The 17,281-nt window shown below is 39.7% G+C and overlaps 1 protein-coding gene across 1 annotated transcript in view; it reads left to right on the forward strand.

Annotated features, from left to right (window-relative positions):
- The window catches only part of klf12b (Kruppel like factor 12b), a 232,040-nt gene that overhangs the window by 178,988 nt on the left and 35,771 nt on the right, over window positions 1-17,281 (forward strand). Inside the window, exon 4 of the mRNA XM_014163779.2 lies at window positions 3,103-3,238. Within this exon, the coding sequence (XP_014019254.1) occupies window positions 3,103-3,238 (136 nt within the window). The remainder of the gene's footprint in view (window positions 1-3,102; window positions 3,239-17,281) is intronic.

Raw genomic sequence — 17,281 nt, forward strand, 5'->3', positions numbered from 1 at the left:
TTAGCAACAATAGAGCATTGCTCCCAGTTCAAGGGTTACATTTGGCCTGGTCTGTCACAAGATTCGTAGTGGAGAGAAAAGGACCAAGGCGCAGCGGGATTGTGGATACTCATTTTCTTTTAATGGTAAAAGGCAAAGCATCCACCGGAAAACAAAACAATAAATGATACTCACAACATGGACAGTCTTACAGGCTATGCAAACGCAGTGCAAGAACAATTCCCAACAACTGACAAACACAAACACACCCACATATATGGGACTCTCAATCAAAGGCAAATAGACAACACCTGCCTTCAATTGAGAGTCCCAACCCCAATTAACCAAACATAGACATACATAAACCAGACTCAACATAGAAATAGACCACAACTCAAAACCCGGAAATAATCAATCAAACGACCTCCTAACTAAAACACCACCCCGAACCACATAAAACAAATACCCTCTGCCACGTCCTGACCAAACTACAATACCAATTAACCCTTATACTGGCCAGGACGTGACATGGTCAATGAAAAGAGAATTCACACATGTAGAATGGAGCTTGGTAACTGAGGAAAATTAAGCTGTGAATGATCAGGGATGGGCAACTGCATGCCTATTGCGGGGAGTGCAGGCTTTTGTTCTTGCCCAGCTCTAAAACAACTAACAGTGGTCTATAATGAAGACCACGTATACACTGTGGTCCATGTTACCCACCACAGGATTACACAGTGAGCAGAGCTGTCTTTCTTAACATATAATTGCATACCTCTATACATGAAAGGGAAATGCCTGTAAAATAATATTTCACAACCTTTCATAACATATTTTTTTATCAAAGAAAGAGGTCTAAACATTAGTCTGCTGTAGGAGAGATGTGCTTTTGAACAAATTGTCTAAAATCTCACACGGACTGTGGGAATGTAGACACACAAACACACTTGGCGGGCTATCACTATCACAACAACCCCCACCCACTGCTCAGAGACAACGCCCAAATACACTGCACCACCCAGCTTCTTATCTACAAGGCGGGGGCAATAGTGGCTAATAATGGGTGTGTGTGTGCATATGTGTATTAGTGCCTGTTCGTGTCTGCACATGTTGGGGTGTCTCTGGGGCGGGCCCATCCTCAGTGTAGACCCTGCAGGCACTTCCTGTCAGGAGCTGTCAATCATACCAGACAACTGACCTGAGGGCAGGACAGCCTGTTTGCCTGGCTACCCATAGTCCTTGCTCCTGCCAATTGCTACGCCATGCCCATGGACGTTAGTTTCTTCTTCACAATGAGTCTGGAGTACCTTCCCGACACTCCCCGAATACGAACACATTCAGGGCTGTCTGATTAGTCCAGAAACCAATGGGTTGGGCTAGAGCCAGAACATACGTGGGTAAAGCGATGGTTTGAAAATTCATAATTTGCTTTGGTTAGAGACCCATCCAAACACTGATGACAATGTTAAGTACAACGACCCTTGTCACCACAAACAACTTCAATGATGGCAGTGTCATACTAAAGAATGTAGCGAATGACAGAACAGCGGAATAATTTTGTGTGAGTCGTAAGTCTAACAGCCTGTAGCATGACATGAGCATTGTCACTCCCTGTGGTGCCAAACACACACGCACGCATGCATGCACGCTCGCACACTCAGAGGTTCAGACAGTCTACCATACAGGATGTACTGGGTGTTTTCAGTATCTATTTTGGTCTGCAGAAAGGGTGGAGGGCAAAAGGGCTGGGGCTTTGATTGCTGTTAAATGCAGAGAAGAGAAAATATAGCTACATTATTCAAATTCTGAAAAACATTAATTTGGTTTTCTATGAGTGAAGTGGCCTTCATCAAGCTCTTCTTTGAGTGAAATTCAGTGAATGGAATTGAATGTTTTGTATACGAGTATGAATGAAATTCAAAGAAAGTATGTCAGAGCAATACGACTAGGAATGAGACATCGGTGTCAGACAGGTCATTTGAATAATACCAAAACAGCCACAGAGGGAAATTAAAAAAGTATTGACAAAATCCCCAGGAACTGGAGACCATGTACAGTAAGAGCACATGATTCTACAGAAAAGTAAAAAAACATGGTCTGATATGTTGGACTGTTATTCATACAGTATGACATATGATTAAAACAAACTGTATTTTAAGGAGTGGTTGTTGATAGATAAAACTCTTTGGCTTGTAAAGTGTATCGGCTTGTCTGTGTCTGTATATGGTAGAGTATAAAGTATAATGCAGTATGTATTCTCCAATCTCATAATATTTTTGGGCAAAAGGCTCATTACCGTTACCCTCGACAGGTGAGGAATTGAAAGATATTGAAAACAGGGTGTACAAAACATTAGGAACATCCCCTTTTGCCCTCAGAACAGCCTCAATTCTTCATGGTATGGACTCTACAAGGTGTCAAAAGCTTTACACAGGGATGCTGGCCCATGTTGACTCCAATGCTTCCCACAGTTGTGTCAAGTTGGCTGGATGTCCTTTGGGTGTTGGACCATTCTTGATACACACAGGAAAATGTTGAATGTGAAAAAAAACTGCAACGCAGCTGGGTTTAACACACTCAAACTGGGATGCCTGCTCAAAGGCACTTCAATCTTTTGTCTTGCCCATTCACCCTCTGAAATGCACACACACACAATCCATGTCTCAATTGTCTCAAGGCATAAAAATCCTTCTTTAACCCCTCCTCCCCTTCATCTACACTGATTGAAGTGGATTAAAGGGATCATAGCATTCACCTGGATTCACCTGGTCAGTGTGTCATGGAAAGAGCAGGTGTTTCTAAAGTTTTGTCCACTCAGTGTACAGTATGTTAGTATAAAATAATATAATTTCCTACTTCTTTTTGCATACAGTATAAGTATTTATTTAATTTTATACAGTATTTTTTGCAAATCTTGCCAATAATGTCAGCCCCTACAGTAAATCAAGTCTGACATTTTAACTTCTACGCTACAATTTGCATTTATTATCTTCTACAAAAGAGTGATCGAATAAAGATAGTATATCTGTATGTCTAACTCATGTAACCTCTTGACAGTATCACATGCTACAGTATAGAATAGAACATATGGGACTTACTCTTCTCTGTCTGTTTCCATGGCAGCCCGCACTGACCACAACGGCTTGTTGCCACGGCATATCAAGAGTGACAGTGAAGATGACGACCTGCCCAATGTCACACTGGACAGCGTTAACGAGACCGGATCTACTGCTCTGTCTATAGCACGGGCCGTACAGAAGTAAGTACCAGCGTGTGTGTTCTGTGTGTTTGTGTATTATATGTCCCTCTGTATAGCCTTTACCACCCTCCCCATGTGTCTAGTCCATCTGTGTATAATAAGATGAGTCAGGGCTTCCCCATCCATCCTAGTGTAGTCTGATAATCAGAACCAGTGTTTCAGTCTGCTCTCCCTCCCCCTAAACGTAGAAACTTCAAGACCCAGCGCTCATACTTTAACCCAGCCAGGTCACCCGTGATACAAGTCAGTATTCAATGTCCATCCATGTCTGAGGATGTTGGGAGTTGACGTGGAAACTGGCCACTAGGGGCAACAGTGAGCGCTGTTCATTCAAGCAGGTTTTGAATTTGATAGGCTGTTGTGGTCAGGGATGGTGGATGGGCATATGCAACTGCCTCTGGTGCCAAAGGTTGTGTGTTCAAATCCAGTGATAGAAAGGTAGAAGCAGCTACTCCTCCTGGGGTCCAGCAAAATTAAGGCAGTTATACAATTTGTAAAACATTACAATACATTCACAACAGTGCCCTCAAGCCCCAACTCTACTACCACATATCTAGTCCATGTGTACGTGTACAGTGGTTAGTCCTTTAAAACCTCTTACATCTAGATGTTCCGCTAGCGGAACACCGCTCCAATATCCAATGATAGGGTGTGGCGCGAATTACAAACTCCTCAAAAATCCCAAAACTTCAATTTTTCAAACATATGACTATTTTACACCATTTTAAAGACAAGACTCTCCTTTATCTAACCACATTGTCCAATTTCAAAAAGGCTTTACAACGAAAGCAAAACATTAGATTATGTCAGGACAGTACCCAGCCAGAAATAATCACACAGCCATTTTTCAAGCTAGCACATAATGTCACAAAAACCAAAACCACAGCTCAATGCAGCACTAACCTTTGATGATCTTCATCAGATGACACTCCTAGGACATTATGTTATACAATACATGCATGTTTTGTTCAACCAAGTTCATATTTATATCAAAAACCAGCTTTTAACATTATCATGTGACGTTCAGAACTAGCATACCCACCGAAACTTCCGGTGAATTTACTAAATTACTCACAATAAATGTTCACAAAAAACATAACAATTATTTTAAGAATTATAGATACAGAACTCCTTTATGCAATCGCTATGTCAGATTTTAAAATAGCTTTTCGGTGAAAGCACATTTTGCAATATTCTGAGTAGATAGCCCGGCCATCATGGCTAGCTATTTTGACACCCACCAAGTTTGGCACTCATCAAACTCAGATTTACTTCATCAGAATGCACTCCCAGGACTTCTACTTTACACCCAATGTTGTTTTGGTTCGAAATAATCCATAGTTATATCCAAATAGTGGCATTTTGTTCTTGCGTTCAAGACACTATCCAAAGGGTGACGCGCCGGCGCATATCGTGACAAAAAAATTCAAAATATTCCATTACCGTACTTCGAAGCATGTGAAACGCTGTTTAAAATCAATTTTTATGCGATTTTTCTCATAAAATAGTGATAATATTCCGACCGGGAAAGACTGAAAATATAAAATGGACTCTTTACGTGCACGCGCACGCCTGTGTCATTGTTCTCAGATCGACCACTATCCAAATCCCCTACTGTTTTTCGCCCAGGGACTGCAGAGTCATCATTCCCTGTTCTGGCACCTTCTGAGAGCCTATGGGAGCCTTAGAAAATGTCACGTTACAGCAGATATCCTCTATTTTCGATAAAGAGGCTATAGAAGGCCAAGAAATGGTCAGAGAGGGCACTTCCTGTATAGATTCTTCTCAGGTTTTGGCCTGCCATATGAGTTCTGGTATACTCACAGACACCATTCAAACAGTTTTAGAAACTTTAGGGTGTTTTCTATCCAAATAAAACTATCCAAATTATATGCATATTCTAGTTTCTGGGCAGGAGTAATAACCAGATTAAATCGGGTACGTTTTTTTATCCGGCCGTGAAAATACTGCCCCCTATCCTAAACACGTTAAAAGTTGCAGCACAGCTTGCATGGTGCCGCAGAATTCTATGGCACGTTATTTAAGTGCCAACCACTGGTACCATTTAATGCTGGTTAGTGCAAGTTTGACCACCAGAGGTCATCTTTGAGAAGCATTTGAAAGCCTTCAATAGTGGCTGTACTAGAGAATTAAAAAAAAGAAATTGTAAGAACATAGTATATGGGACTGATTAAGACATTTTGCTTAATTCATTTGACTAATAGTATGGTGTTTCTGTTCCAAGACCCTCTGGTTTCCATTAGGATGGAACGGAAAATATGGCACTGTACAATGTGACGGTCGGGAGTAGGCCACAGTACTGGGCTATTTAGATAAAGAATCCATGTGTTGTGCAGGCACGTGGGAGACTGGGGTTCAATTCCCCAACAGGAAGGAAGGAGTAGGCTGTCCTTGTAAATAAGAATTTGTTATTAACCTCTTGGGGCTAGGTGGGACGTAGCGTGCCACCCGTGGTGCACTCCATCAACAGCAGGTGCATTTCAAGAGCGGCAAATTTGAATCCAAATAAATGTCAAAATTCAAATTTTTCAAAAATACAACTATGTTACACCATTTGAAAGATAAACATCTCCTTAATCTAACCACGTTTTACGATTTCAAAAGGTTTTATACGGCGAAAGCATAAATTTAGAGTATGTTAGGACAGTACATTTACAAGAGTTGTGTGTAATGTTTTGTCAAGTCAAAGACAGGGTCACCAAAACCATAAAACCAGCTAAAATGATACACTAACCTTTTACAATCTCCATCAGATGACACTCCTAGGACATTATGTTAGACAATGCATGCATTTTTAGTTCTATCAAGTTCATATTTATATACAAAAACAGCGTTTTACTATGGCATTGATGTTGAGGAAATCGTTTCCCTCCAATAACCGGCAGTCAAGTCAGCGTCACAAATTAAATAATTAAAATTAGAAAACATTGGTAAAATATTATATTGTCATTTAAAGAATTATAGATTTACATCTTTTGAACGCAATCAACTTGCCAGATTTAAAAATAACCTTACTGGGAAATCACACTTTGCAATAATCTGAGCACTGTGCCCAGAAAAATACGCGTTGCGATACAGACTAGACGTCATGTTGGGGAGATCTAAAATCGAAAATACTATGTAAATAATCCATTACCTTTGATTCTCTTCATCAGATGTCACTTCCAGGTATCACAGGTCCATAACGAATGTAGTTTTTGTTCAAAAAAGCTCATCATTTATGTCCAAAAATCTCCGTCTCGTTAGCACATGATGTAAGCCAGCCGGACTTCGTCATGAACGAGGGGAAAAAAATATTTCCGTTCGTTCAAACATGTCAAACGTTGTATAGCATAAATCATTAGGGCCTTTTTTAACCAGAACATGAATAATATTCAAGGTGGACGAATGCATACGCCTTTATAACGTATTGGAACGTAGGGTACCCAACATGAAGTAGCGCGCCAGGTGTCTAATGGGACATCACCGTTCCATGGCTCTTGTTCGGTCAGATCTCCCTCCAGAAGACTCAAAACACTTTGTAAAGGCTGGTGACATCTAGTGGAAGCAATAGGAAGTGCCAAAATATTCCTAAACCCCTGTGTTTTCAATGGGATAGGTTTAAACTCAATACAACACATCAGGTATCCACTTCCTGTCAGAAAATGTCTCAGGGTTTTGCCTGCCAAATGAGTTCTGTTATACTCACAGACACCATTCAAACAGTTTTGGAAACTTTAGAGTGTTTTCTATCCATATATAATAAGTATATGCATATTCTAGTTACTGGGTAGGATTAGTAACCAGATTAAATCGGGTACATTTTTTTTATCCAGACGTGCAAATGCTGCCCCCTAGACCCAACAGGTTAACTGACTTGCCTAGTTAAACGTCTTAGGGATAGAAGGCAGTATTTTCACGCCCGGAAGAAAAACGTATCCAAATTAAACTGGTTACTACTCTTGCCCAGAAACTAGAATATGCATATTATTAGTAGATTTGGATAGAAAACACTCTGAAGTGTCTAAAACTGTTTGAATGGTGTCTGTGAGTATAACAGAACTCATATGGCAGGCCAAAACCTGAGAAAAATTCAACCAGGAAGTGGAAGATCTGAGAATTGTAGTTCTTCTTTCTAATCACTATCGAAACTACAGTGTCTGTGGGGTCACGTTGCACTTCCTAAGGCTTCCATTGGCTGTCAAAAGCCTTCAGAGAGTTGTTTCATCCATCTCCTGTAACCGGGCAGAGTATAGGAGCTCAGTCAATGAGTGGACTGCCTATGTTCCTTCTTTTTCTCCTTGAATGAAAACGCTATTGTCCGGTTGGAATATTATCGCATTTTTACGTCAAAAATACCATAAAGATTGATTTTAAACAATGTTTCACCTGCTTCTAAGTACGGTAATGGAACATTTTGACTTTTGTATCTCGAATTACGCTCGCGCGTTATGCCTTTGGATAGTGACCTGAACGCACGAACAAAACGGAGGTATTTTGACATAAATATGGATTATTTAGAACAAAAACAACATTTATTGTGGAAGTAGCAGTCCTGGGAGTGCATTCTGACGAAGATCAGCAAAGGTAAGAGAATATTTATAATACTAATTCTGAGATTAAGTGACCCCAGAACTTGGCGGGTGTCTGTATAGCTTGCTTTGATGGCGAGCTATGTACTCAGAATATTGAAAAATGTGCTTTCGCCCGAAAAGCTATTTTAAAATCTTACACAGCGGTTGCATAAAGGAGTACTGTATCTATAATTCTTAAAATAATTGTTGCGTATTTTGTCAACGTTTATGATAAGTATTTCTGTAATATGTGTGCTCATTGTGCTCATTCACCGGAAGTTTTGGAGGCTAAACATTTTCTGAACATTTTCTGAACATCATGTGCCAATGTAAAATGCTGTTTTTGGATATAAATATGAACTTTATCGAACAAAACATACATGTATTGTGTAACATGATGTCCTCGGGAGTGTCATCTGATGAAGATCGTCAAAGGTTAGTGCTTCATTTAGCTGTGTTTTGGGTTTTTGTGACATATCGCCTTGCTTGGACAATGGCTCTGTGGTTATTTTTGTCTATGTACTCTCCTAACATAATCTAATGTTTTGCTTTCGCTGTAAAGCCTTTTTGAAATTGGACAATGTGGTTACATTAACCTGTTTGGGATAGGGGGCAGTATTTTCACGGCTGGATAAAAAAACGTACCCGATTTAATCTGGTTACTACTCCTGCCCAGAAGCTAGAATATGCATATAATTAGTTGATTTGGATAGAAAACACTCTAAAGTTTCCAAAACTGTTTGAATGCTGTCTGTGAGTATAACAGAACTCATGGCAGGCCAAAATCTGAGAAGATTCCATACAGGAAGTGCCCTGTCTGACAATTTGTTGTCCTTCTGTAGCATTTCTATCAAAAATACAGCATCTGTGCTGTAACGTGACATTTTCTAAGGCTTCCATTGGCTCTCAGAAGGCGCCAGAAAGTGGAATGGGGTGTCTGCAGTCTCTGGGCGAAGAACAGCAGGAGAATTTGTGAGTGGTCAGGCTGGGAACAGTGACACTGGAGATGCGCGATCCCGCAAGACTACTCCATTTTTTTCTTTCAGCCTTTGAATGAATACAACGTCGCCCAGTTGGAATATTATCGCTATTTTACGAAAAATAGCATAAAATTGATTTTAAACAGCGTTTGACATGCTTCTAAGTACGGTAATGGAATATTTTGAATTTTTTTGTCACTAAATGCGCTGCGCGTCACCCTTCGTATAGTGACCTGAACACACGAACAAAACGGAGCTATTTGAATATAACTATGGATTATTTGGAACCAAAACAACATTTGTTGTTGAAGTAGAAGTCCTGGGAGTGCATTCTGACAAAGAACAGCAAAGGTAATCCAATTTTTAATAGTAATTCTGAGTTTGGTGAGCCCCAAACTTGGTGGGTGTCAAATTAGTTAGCCTGTGATGGCCGGGCTATGTACTCAGAATATTGCAAATGTGCTTTCGCCAAAAGCTATTTTAACCTGTTAGGGCTTGGGGCAGTATTGACACTGCTGGATATAAAACGTAACCCGATTTAATCTGGTTACTACTCCTGCCAGTAACTAGAATATGCATATAATTATTGGCTTTGGATAGAAAACACCCTAAAGTTTCTAAAACTGTTTGAATGGTGTCTGTGAGTATAACAGAACTCATATGGCAGGCCAAAACCTGAGAAGATTCCATGCAGGAAGTGGCCTGTCTGACAAGTTGTGTTTCATCTGGGCTCTTTTTATTGAAGATTTAGGATCTTTGCAATAACGTGACACTTCCTACGGCTCCCATAGGCTCTCAGAGCCCGGGAAAAAGCTGAAGGATATCGAGGCAGGCTCTGGCTGAAACATATTATCGCGTTTGGCAAGTGGCCGCTCAGAGTACTGTGGGCTTAGGCGCGTGCCCGAGTCGACCGAATGCTTTATTTTCTTTCCTCTGTTTACCTAAACGCAGATTCCGGTCGGAATATTATCGCTTTTTACGGAAAAATGGCATAAAAATGGATTTTAAACAGTGGTTGACATGCTTCGAGGTACGGTAATGGAATATTTAGAATTTTTTTGTCACGAATTGCGCCATGCTCGTCACCCTTATTTACCCTTTCGGATAGTGTCTTGAACGCACGAACAAAACGCCTGCTGTTTGGATATAACTATGGATTATTTTGAACCAAACCAACATTTGTTATTGAAGTAGAAGTCCTGGGAGTGCATTCTGACGAAGACAGCAAAGGTAATAACATTTTTCTTATAGTAAATGTGACTTTTCTGAGTGCTAAACTTGCTGGGTGTCTAAATAGCTAGCCCTATGATGCCGGGCTATCTACTGAGAATATTGCAAAATGTGCTTTCACCGAAAAGCTATTTTAAAATCGGACATATCGAGTGCATAGAGGAGTTCTGTATCTATAATTCTTAAAATAATTGTTATGCTTTTTGTGAACGTTTATCGTGAGTAATTTAGTAAATTGTTAGTAAATTCCCGGAAGTTTGCGGGGGGTATGCTAGTTCTGAACGTCACATGCTAATGTAAAAGCTGTTTTTTGATATAAATATGAACTTGATTGAACAAAACATGCATGTATTGTATAACATAATGTCCTAGGGTTGTCATCTGATGAAGATCATCAAAGGTTAGTGCTGCATTTAGCTGTGGTTTGGGTTTATGTGACATTATATGCTAGCTTGAAAAATGGCTGTCTGATTATTTCTGGCTGGGTACTCGGCTGACATAATCTAATGTTTTGCTTTCATTGTAAAGCCTTTTTGAAATCAGACAGTCTGGTTAGATTAACGAGAGTCTTGTCTTTAAAATGGTGTAAAATAGTAATATGTTTGAAAAATTGAAGTTTTTGCATTTCTAAGGTTTTTGAATAACGCGCCACGGGATTACACTGGCTGTTACGTAGGTGGGACGATTTGGTGCCACCTATCCTAGAGAGGTTAAAATCTGACACCGCGATTGCATAAAGGAGTTCTGTATCTATAATTCTTAAAATAATTGTTATGTTTTTTGTGAACATTTATCATGAGTAATTTAGTAAATTCACCGGAAGTTTGCGGTGGGTAAGCTAGTTCTGAAGATCACATGCTCATGTAAAAGCTGGTTTTTGATATAAATATGAACTTGATTGAACAAAACATGCATGTATTGTATAACATAATGTCCTAGGAGTGTCATCTGATGAAGATTATCAAAGGTTAGTGCTGCATTTAGCTGTGGTTTTGGTTTTTGTGACATATATGCTTGCTTTGAAAATGGCTGTGTGATTATTTTTGGCAGGGTACTCTCCTGACATAATCTAATGTTTTGCTTTCGCTGTAAAGCCTTTTTTAAATCGGACAATGTGGTTAGATTAACGAGTCTTGTCTTTAAAATGGTGTAAAATAGTCATATGTTTGAGAAATTAAAGTTATAGCATTTTTTAGGTATTTGTATTTCGCGCCACGCTCTACCATTGGATATTGGTGAGGCGTTCCGCTAGCGTTCCGCTAGTCCCTAAAAAGGTTTTAAGGAGAAGTGTATCTTTAAAATAGTGTAAAATAGTCGTATGTTTGAGAAATTGAAATTATGATATTTTTGCTGTTTTGAATTTCGCGCCATGCTATTTTGTCAAACGATCCGGTTAACGTGATCCTGTCTCAAAGGGTCACTAAGAGGTTAAACAAAGGTTACACTAAGAGCATAACAGTTCTCCACCCTAATTGTGTAATTGTAGTCTAACCGATACCCAAATGGATAAATCTCATTGATTTATCAAGACAGTCCCCATGCTTTTCTCAGAGCAGCGTGAAATGATATTTTGGAGGTTATTTCGTTTTCAAAAATGTTTTATTGAGTGATTGTAATCTGAATAAAGGCCAAAATAATATTTGTAAAGGCCAAAATATTTATTTCTGTTTTTAGAGGGATAGAAATGCTGGGCCAATTGTGCGCCGCCCTAGAGGACTCCCAATCACGGTCAGATGTGATACATAATAATAACAATACTTTTTGTGGTATTATTTGTTTAGTTGTCTTTTCTTGTGGATTAAACTGAAATTGCAACCAATCACGGCCGGTTGTGATACAGCCAACTTAACTAAGAAATACATTTGACGATAGAACTCTCCCCCTACCCTCCTTCTAGGCAAGTCTATTGTCCAGCTACCTGCTAATAGCCATAATGGTGCTGTACAACGTGACCATGTGTGTTTGAAAGAGTATTTTCCAGTAAGCATAAATTTTTTTACCATCATTAGAAAACTTTGTTCTAATATTTCTGTAATTCAGTGATATTTATTCCCATAGTAATTCGTTATGGATCCATATCTAAATCAACATCTGCATTTTGAAAGAGTATTTTAGCATTATATTATTAACCTCTCTAGGGGGTGTGGGACGCTATCGTCCCACCTGGCCAACATCCAGTGAAATTGCAGAGCACCAAATTCAAAAACAGAAATACTCATTATAAAAATTAATGAAACATACAAGTGTTATACATCAGTTTAAAGATTAACTTCTTATTAATCCAACCACGGTGTCAGATTTCAAAAATACTTTACGGCGAAAGCAAACCATGTGATTATCTGAGAACAGCGCTCAGCAGACAAATCATTACAAACAGTAACCAGCCAGGTAGACGAGTAACAAAAGTCAGAAATAGCAATAAAATTAGTCACTTACCTTTGACGCATCTTCATATGGTTACACTCACAAAACTCCCAGTTACCCAATAAATGTTTGTTTTCTTCGATAAAGTCCTCTTTATATCCAAAAACCTCAGTTTTGTTAGCACGTTTTGTTCAGTAATCCACTGTCTCAAACAACATCCGGTGAAATTGCAGAGCGTGAAAATCAACAAAACAGAAATTCTCATAGTAAACATACAAATGTTATACACCAGTTAACCTCTATGGGCTGGGCGGGACGTAATCGTCCCACCTACGTAACAGCCAGTGTAATCCAGTGGCGCGATTTTCAAATACCTTAAAAATCCTATTACTTCAATTTCTCAAACATATGACTATTTTACAGCTATTTAAAGACAAGACTCTCGTTAATCTAACCACACTGTCTGATTTCAAAAAGGTTTTACAACGAAAGCAAAACATTAGATTATGTCAGCAGAGTACCCAGCCAGAAATAATCAGACACCCATTTTTCAAGCTAGCATATAATGTCACAAAAACCCAGAAGATTACATTACATTTACATTACATTTAAGTCATTTAGCAGACGCTCTTATCCAGAGCGACTTACAAATTGGTGCATTCACCTTATGATATCCAGTGGAACAACCACTTTACAATAGTGCATCTAAATCTTTTAACCTCTATGGGCTAGGCGGGACGAATTCGTCCCACCTACGTAACAGCCAGTCTAATCCAGTGGCGCGATTTTTGAATCGTTTGAAATACTATTACTTCAATTTCTCAAACATATGACTATTTTACAGCTATTTAAAGACAAGACTCTCGTTTATCTAACCACACTGTCCGATTTCACAAAGGCTTTACAACGAAAGCAAAACATTAGATTATGTCAGGAGAGTGCCCAGGCAGAAATAATCAGACACCCATTTTCAAGCTAGCATATAATGTCACATAAACCCAAACCACAGCTAAATGCAGCACTAACCTTTTATGATCTTCATCAGATGACAACCCTAGGACATTATGTTATACAATACATGCATGTTTTGTTCAATCAAGTTCATATTTATGTCAAAAAACTGCTTTTTACATTAGCATGTGACGTTCAGAACTAGCATACCCCCGCAAACTTCCGGGAATTTACTAACAATTTACTAAATTACTCACGATAAACGTTCACAAAAAAGCATAACAATTATTTTAAGAATTATAGATACAGAACTCCTCTATGCACTCGATATGTCCGATTTTAAAATAGCTTTTTGGTGAAAGCACATTTTGCAATATTCTAAGTACATAGCCCAGCCATCACGGGCTAGCTATTTAGACACCCGGCAAGTTTAGACACTATCCGAAATGGTAAATCAGGGTCGTGCGCATGGCGCAATTCGTGACAAAAAATTCTAAATATTCCATTACCGTACTTGAAGCATGTCAACCGCTGTTTAAAATCAATTTTTATGCAATTTATCTCGTAAAAAAACGATAATATTCCGACCGGGAATCTCCTTTTCGGAAAACAGAGGAAAAAACACAAAGACGGGGGCGGCCAGTGCACGCGCCTAAGCCCACAGTCCCTTGATCGGCCACTTGAGAAAGGCGATAATGTGTTTCAGCCTGGGGCTGGAATGACGACATTCAGGTTTTTCCCGGGCTCTGAGAGCCTATTGGAGCCGTGGGATGTGTCACGTTACCGCAGAGATCCTTTGTAATGGAATGAGATGTCAAAGAAAGACAATAAATGGTCAGACAGGCCACTTCCTGTAAAGGAATCTCTCAGGTTTTGACCTGCCATTTGAGTTCTGTTATACTCACAGACACCATTCAAACAGTTTTAGAAACTTTGGAGTGTTTTCTATCCAAAGCCAATAATTATATGCATATTCTAGTTACTGGGCAGGAGTAGTAACCAGATTAAATCGAGTACGTTTTTTATCCAGCCGTGTCAATACTGCCCCCTAGCCCTAACAGGTTAAAATATAAACTTCTTGTTAATCCAACCGCTGTGTCAGATTTCAAAAGGCTTTATGGCGAAAGCAAACCATGCGATTATCTGAGAACAGCGCCCAGCAGACAAATCATTACAAAAAGTTAGCAGCCAAGAAGAGGAGTAACAAAAGTCAGAAATAGCGATCAAAATGTATCACTTACCTTTGATGATCTTCATATGATTGCACTCCCAAGACTGTTACACAATAAATGTTCATTTTGTTCGATAAAGTCCCTCTTTATATTCAAAAACCTCCGTTTTGTTGGTGCGTTTTGTTCAGCAATCCATTGGAACAAAGCGCGGTCACAACAGACAGATGGAAAATCTAATAAAAGTTTGTAGAAACATGTCAAACGATGTTTATAATCAATCCTCAGGTTGTTTTTGTCATAAATAATCGATCATATTTCAACTGGACAATAGCTTCGTCAATAGAAAAGGAAAAACAAGAAAGGCATGATCCCGGTCATGCGCAGGACTCATGTCTGGAAATTTCCACTGTCCTCTCATTGAAAGTGGTGTTTCTCCCTCATTTTTCAGAGTAAAAGCCTGAAACAATGCCTAAAGACTGGCCACATGTAGTGGAAGCCATAGGGATCGTGAACTGCGTCATAAGTCTTTGTATGTTGGATAGGCTTTCATTGGAAAAACAGGCATTTCAAAATAATAGTACTTCCTGGATGGATTTTCCTCAGGTTTTTGCCTTCCATATCAGTTCTGTTATACTCACAGACATTATTTTAACAGTTTTGGAAACTTCAGAGTGTTTTCTATCTAAATCGACCAATTATATGCATATCCTAGCATCTGGACCTGAGTAGCAGGCAGTTTACTTTGGGCATGCTTTTCATCCAAAATTCCGAATGCTGCCCCCTACCCTAGTGAGGTTAATCCCATAGTAATTCGTTATGGATCCATAACTAAATAAACATCAGCATTTTGAAAGAGTATTTTTATCATTATTTTATTAACGAAAGCATAAAATTACTGACAAATAAATACTGCACACACTTTTGCCTTTGGATAATTGAAGATATAAGCCACGTGCATTTGTTTATTTGGCTATAGCAGAACAGCATTATGGTCCGGACGGCCCTTGCTGTGCCTGGTGAGCAGTTCGTCAAGGTCTGTTGTCCGAAGAGGAATGGAAATGTCAGGGTGAACCGACGACCTGATGAACCTGCCAGGTATGTTGACTCTGCCTGTCGGAGGTGGAGTTCCAGCGCTCACAGGTGTGCCTGGCATGGATTGTGACTCCATCTCGTTCCTCGCACTCTTCAACGCGTCATCCTCCGCCTGACTATCCACCAATGCCGCCTGGCTCTGGACCAATGCATCAGCTGTCGCCCATATCTCTGCCCTCAGATAAAGTTTGTCTTTCTGCTGGTCTTCCTTCAATGACTCGATCACGGTCTTCAAAGTTTGAATCTGATCCATTTGCACCTTCATCAGATTAGCAGAATGGTACCGCCCAGAGCCCCCATCGATTACAGAGGCCTATGATAGAAATGTTAGATCAATTAAGAATTAAAAGTGACTCCAACACACACACATGCTGCACACACATTTTAAGAATCTAGCAAAACTAATCGCTTTCTTGGCAACCATTCGTTGTCCAGCCCTTTGTCCACTGATCTCCACAGGTGGTTGTCGGCATGGTTGTATGCTCTGCAAAAACATGTTCACGTTTTTAGTACACAATAATTGTTTTGTTTTTTATTCAACCTTTATTTAATTATCGATTTTATTACACGGTATGCCTACATATTGATAGGCTATATCATTTGTTTGAAAGAAAATGCACTTAAACCAAAATACCTTCAGTTTTGGTGATCCTCTCAGCTCCGGCTCATTTTCAAGTCGTCTTTTGTTTAAGGTCCTAACCCTGGAACGGGTAGCACCATAGAAGGAAGCTGACTTGATAAAAACGATGTCCATTTTGTCTGTTTGCTTTGTTCGCAATGTCAATGTTTTTTTGGAAAAACAGCTCGTTTTGAATGATAACTGTGTTAAGGGTGGAGTTTGGGGCGGGGTGAGGAGTAATGGAAAGGTTGACTTTCACACCTACAGTAGCCGGGCTATAAAGAGTCTATTGTCATGCTAAATCGAGGTACAAGTGTTTGAAAACCTGCTTTCAAAATGCCACCAGTTGTGGCATAAATAAAACACAGCATCTTGTATACATCTTGTTTACATTCTATATTGTAACCACAATGTCACAAATAATTTGTATCTACCTTTCCAATTACTTTTAGAGTTTGCGGATTTACAAATGTGTGCTTTTCATGTCATTTTTCGTCAAATCCAGTTTGGATTTAAGTATCTTTTGAGTGATGCCTTTAGTGAGAGGTCTAATGCTTTAATAATATCTGCCCTCCGAATTAATATCTAAGGGGCATTTTTTGTGCCATTATTAGTTACATTGTTTTAGTTTGAATGTGCAGACTGCCACTAAGAACAGCGGGACCGTTTCCTTAGTCAGAGCCATTATTAGTGCAATGCCCCATAAAGTGTTGCTCTGTGCTACCCAGTGGGGTGGGGTGGGGGTCCAGTTTGTTATTTAGAATTATTTATTTCTGTTTTTAGAGGGAGAGAAACCAAAAACCTACAGTCATCTCATGGATGTCCCAGTCGAGGCCAGCACGGGTATTGAACTAGCATCTGTAGCAACTCAGCTTGCTGCGCCACTAAGGCGCTGCTCAGTGTGACCGGTCGGGAGAAGGCTACAGTACTACAGAGACACAGTAGCGCCCTTGGGACCCAAAAGCATAATCAGTGCTCTAACTCCCCCTTGCGCTGGTCTGGAGCAATGAAGTAGTGACGCAGGGTATCGTACTAAACCACAAATTACCTCTAAGTCCCGC

This window comes from Salmo salar, chromosome ssa21 (assembly GCF_905237065.1).
Source record: "Salmo salar chromosome ssa21, Ssal_v3.1, whole genome shotgun sequence".
NCBI classification, from domain to species: Eukaryota; Metazoa; Chordata; class Actinopteri; order Salmoniformes; family Salmonidae; genus Salmo; species Salmo salar.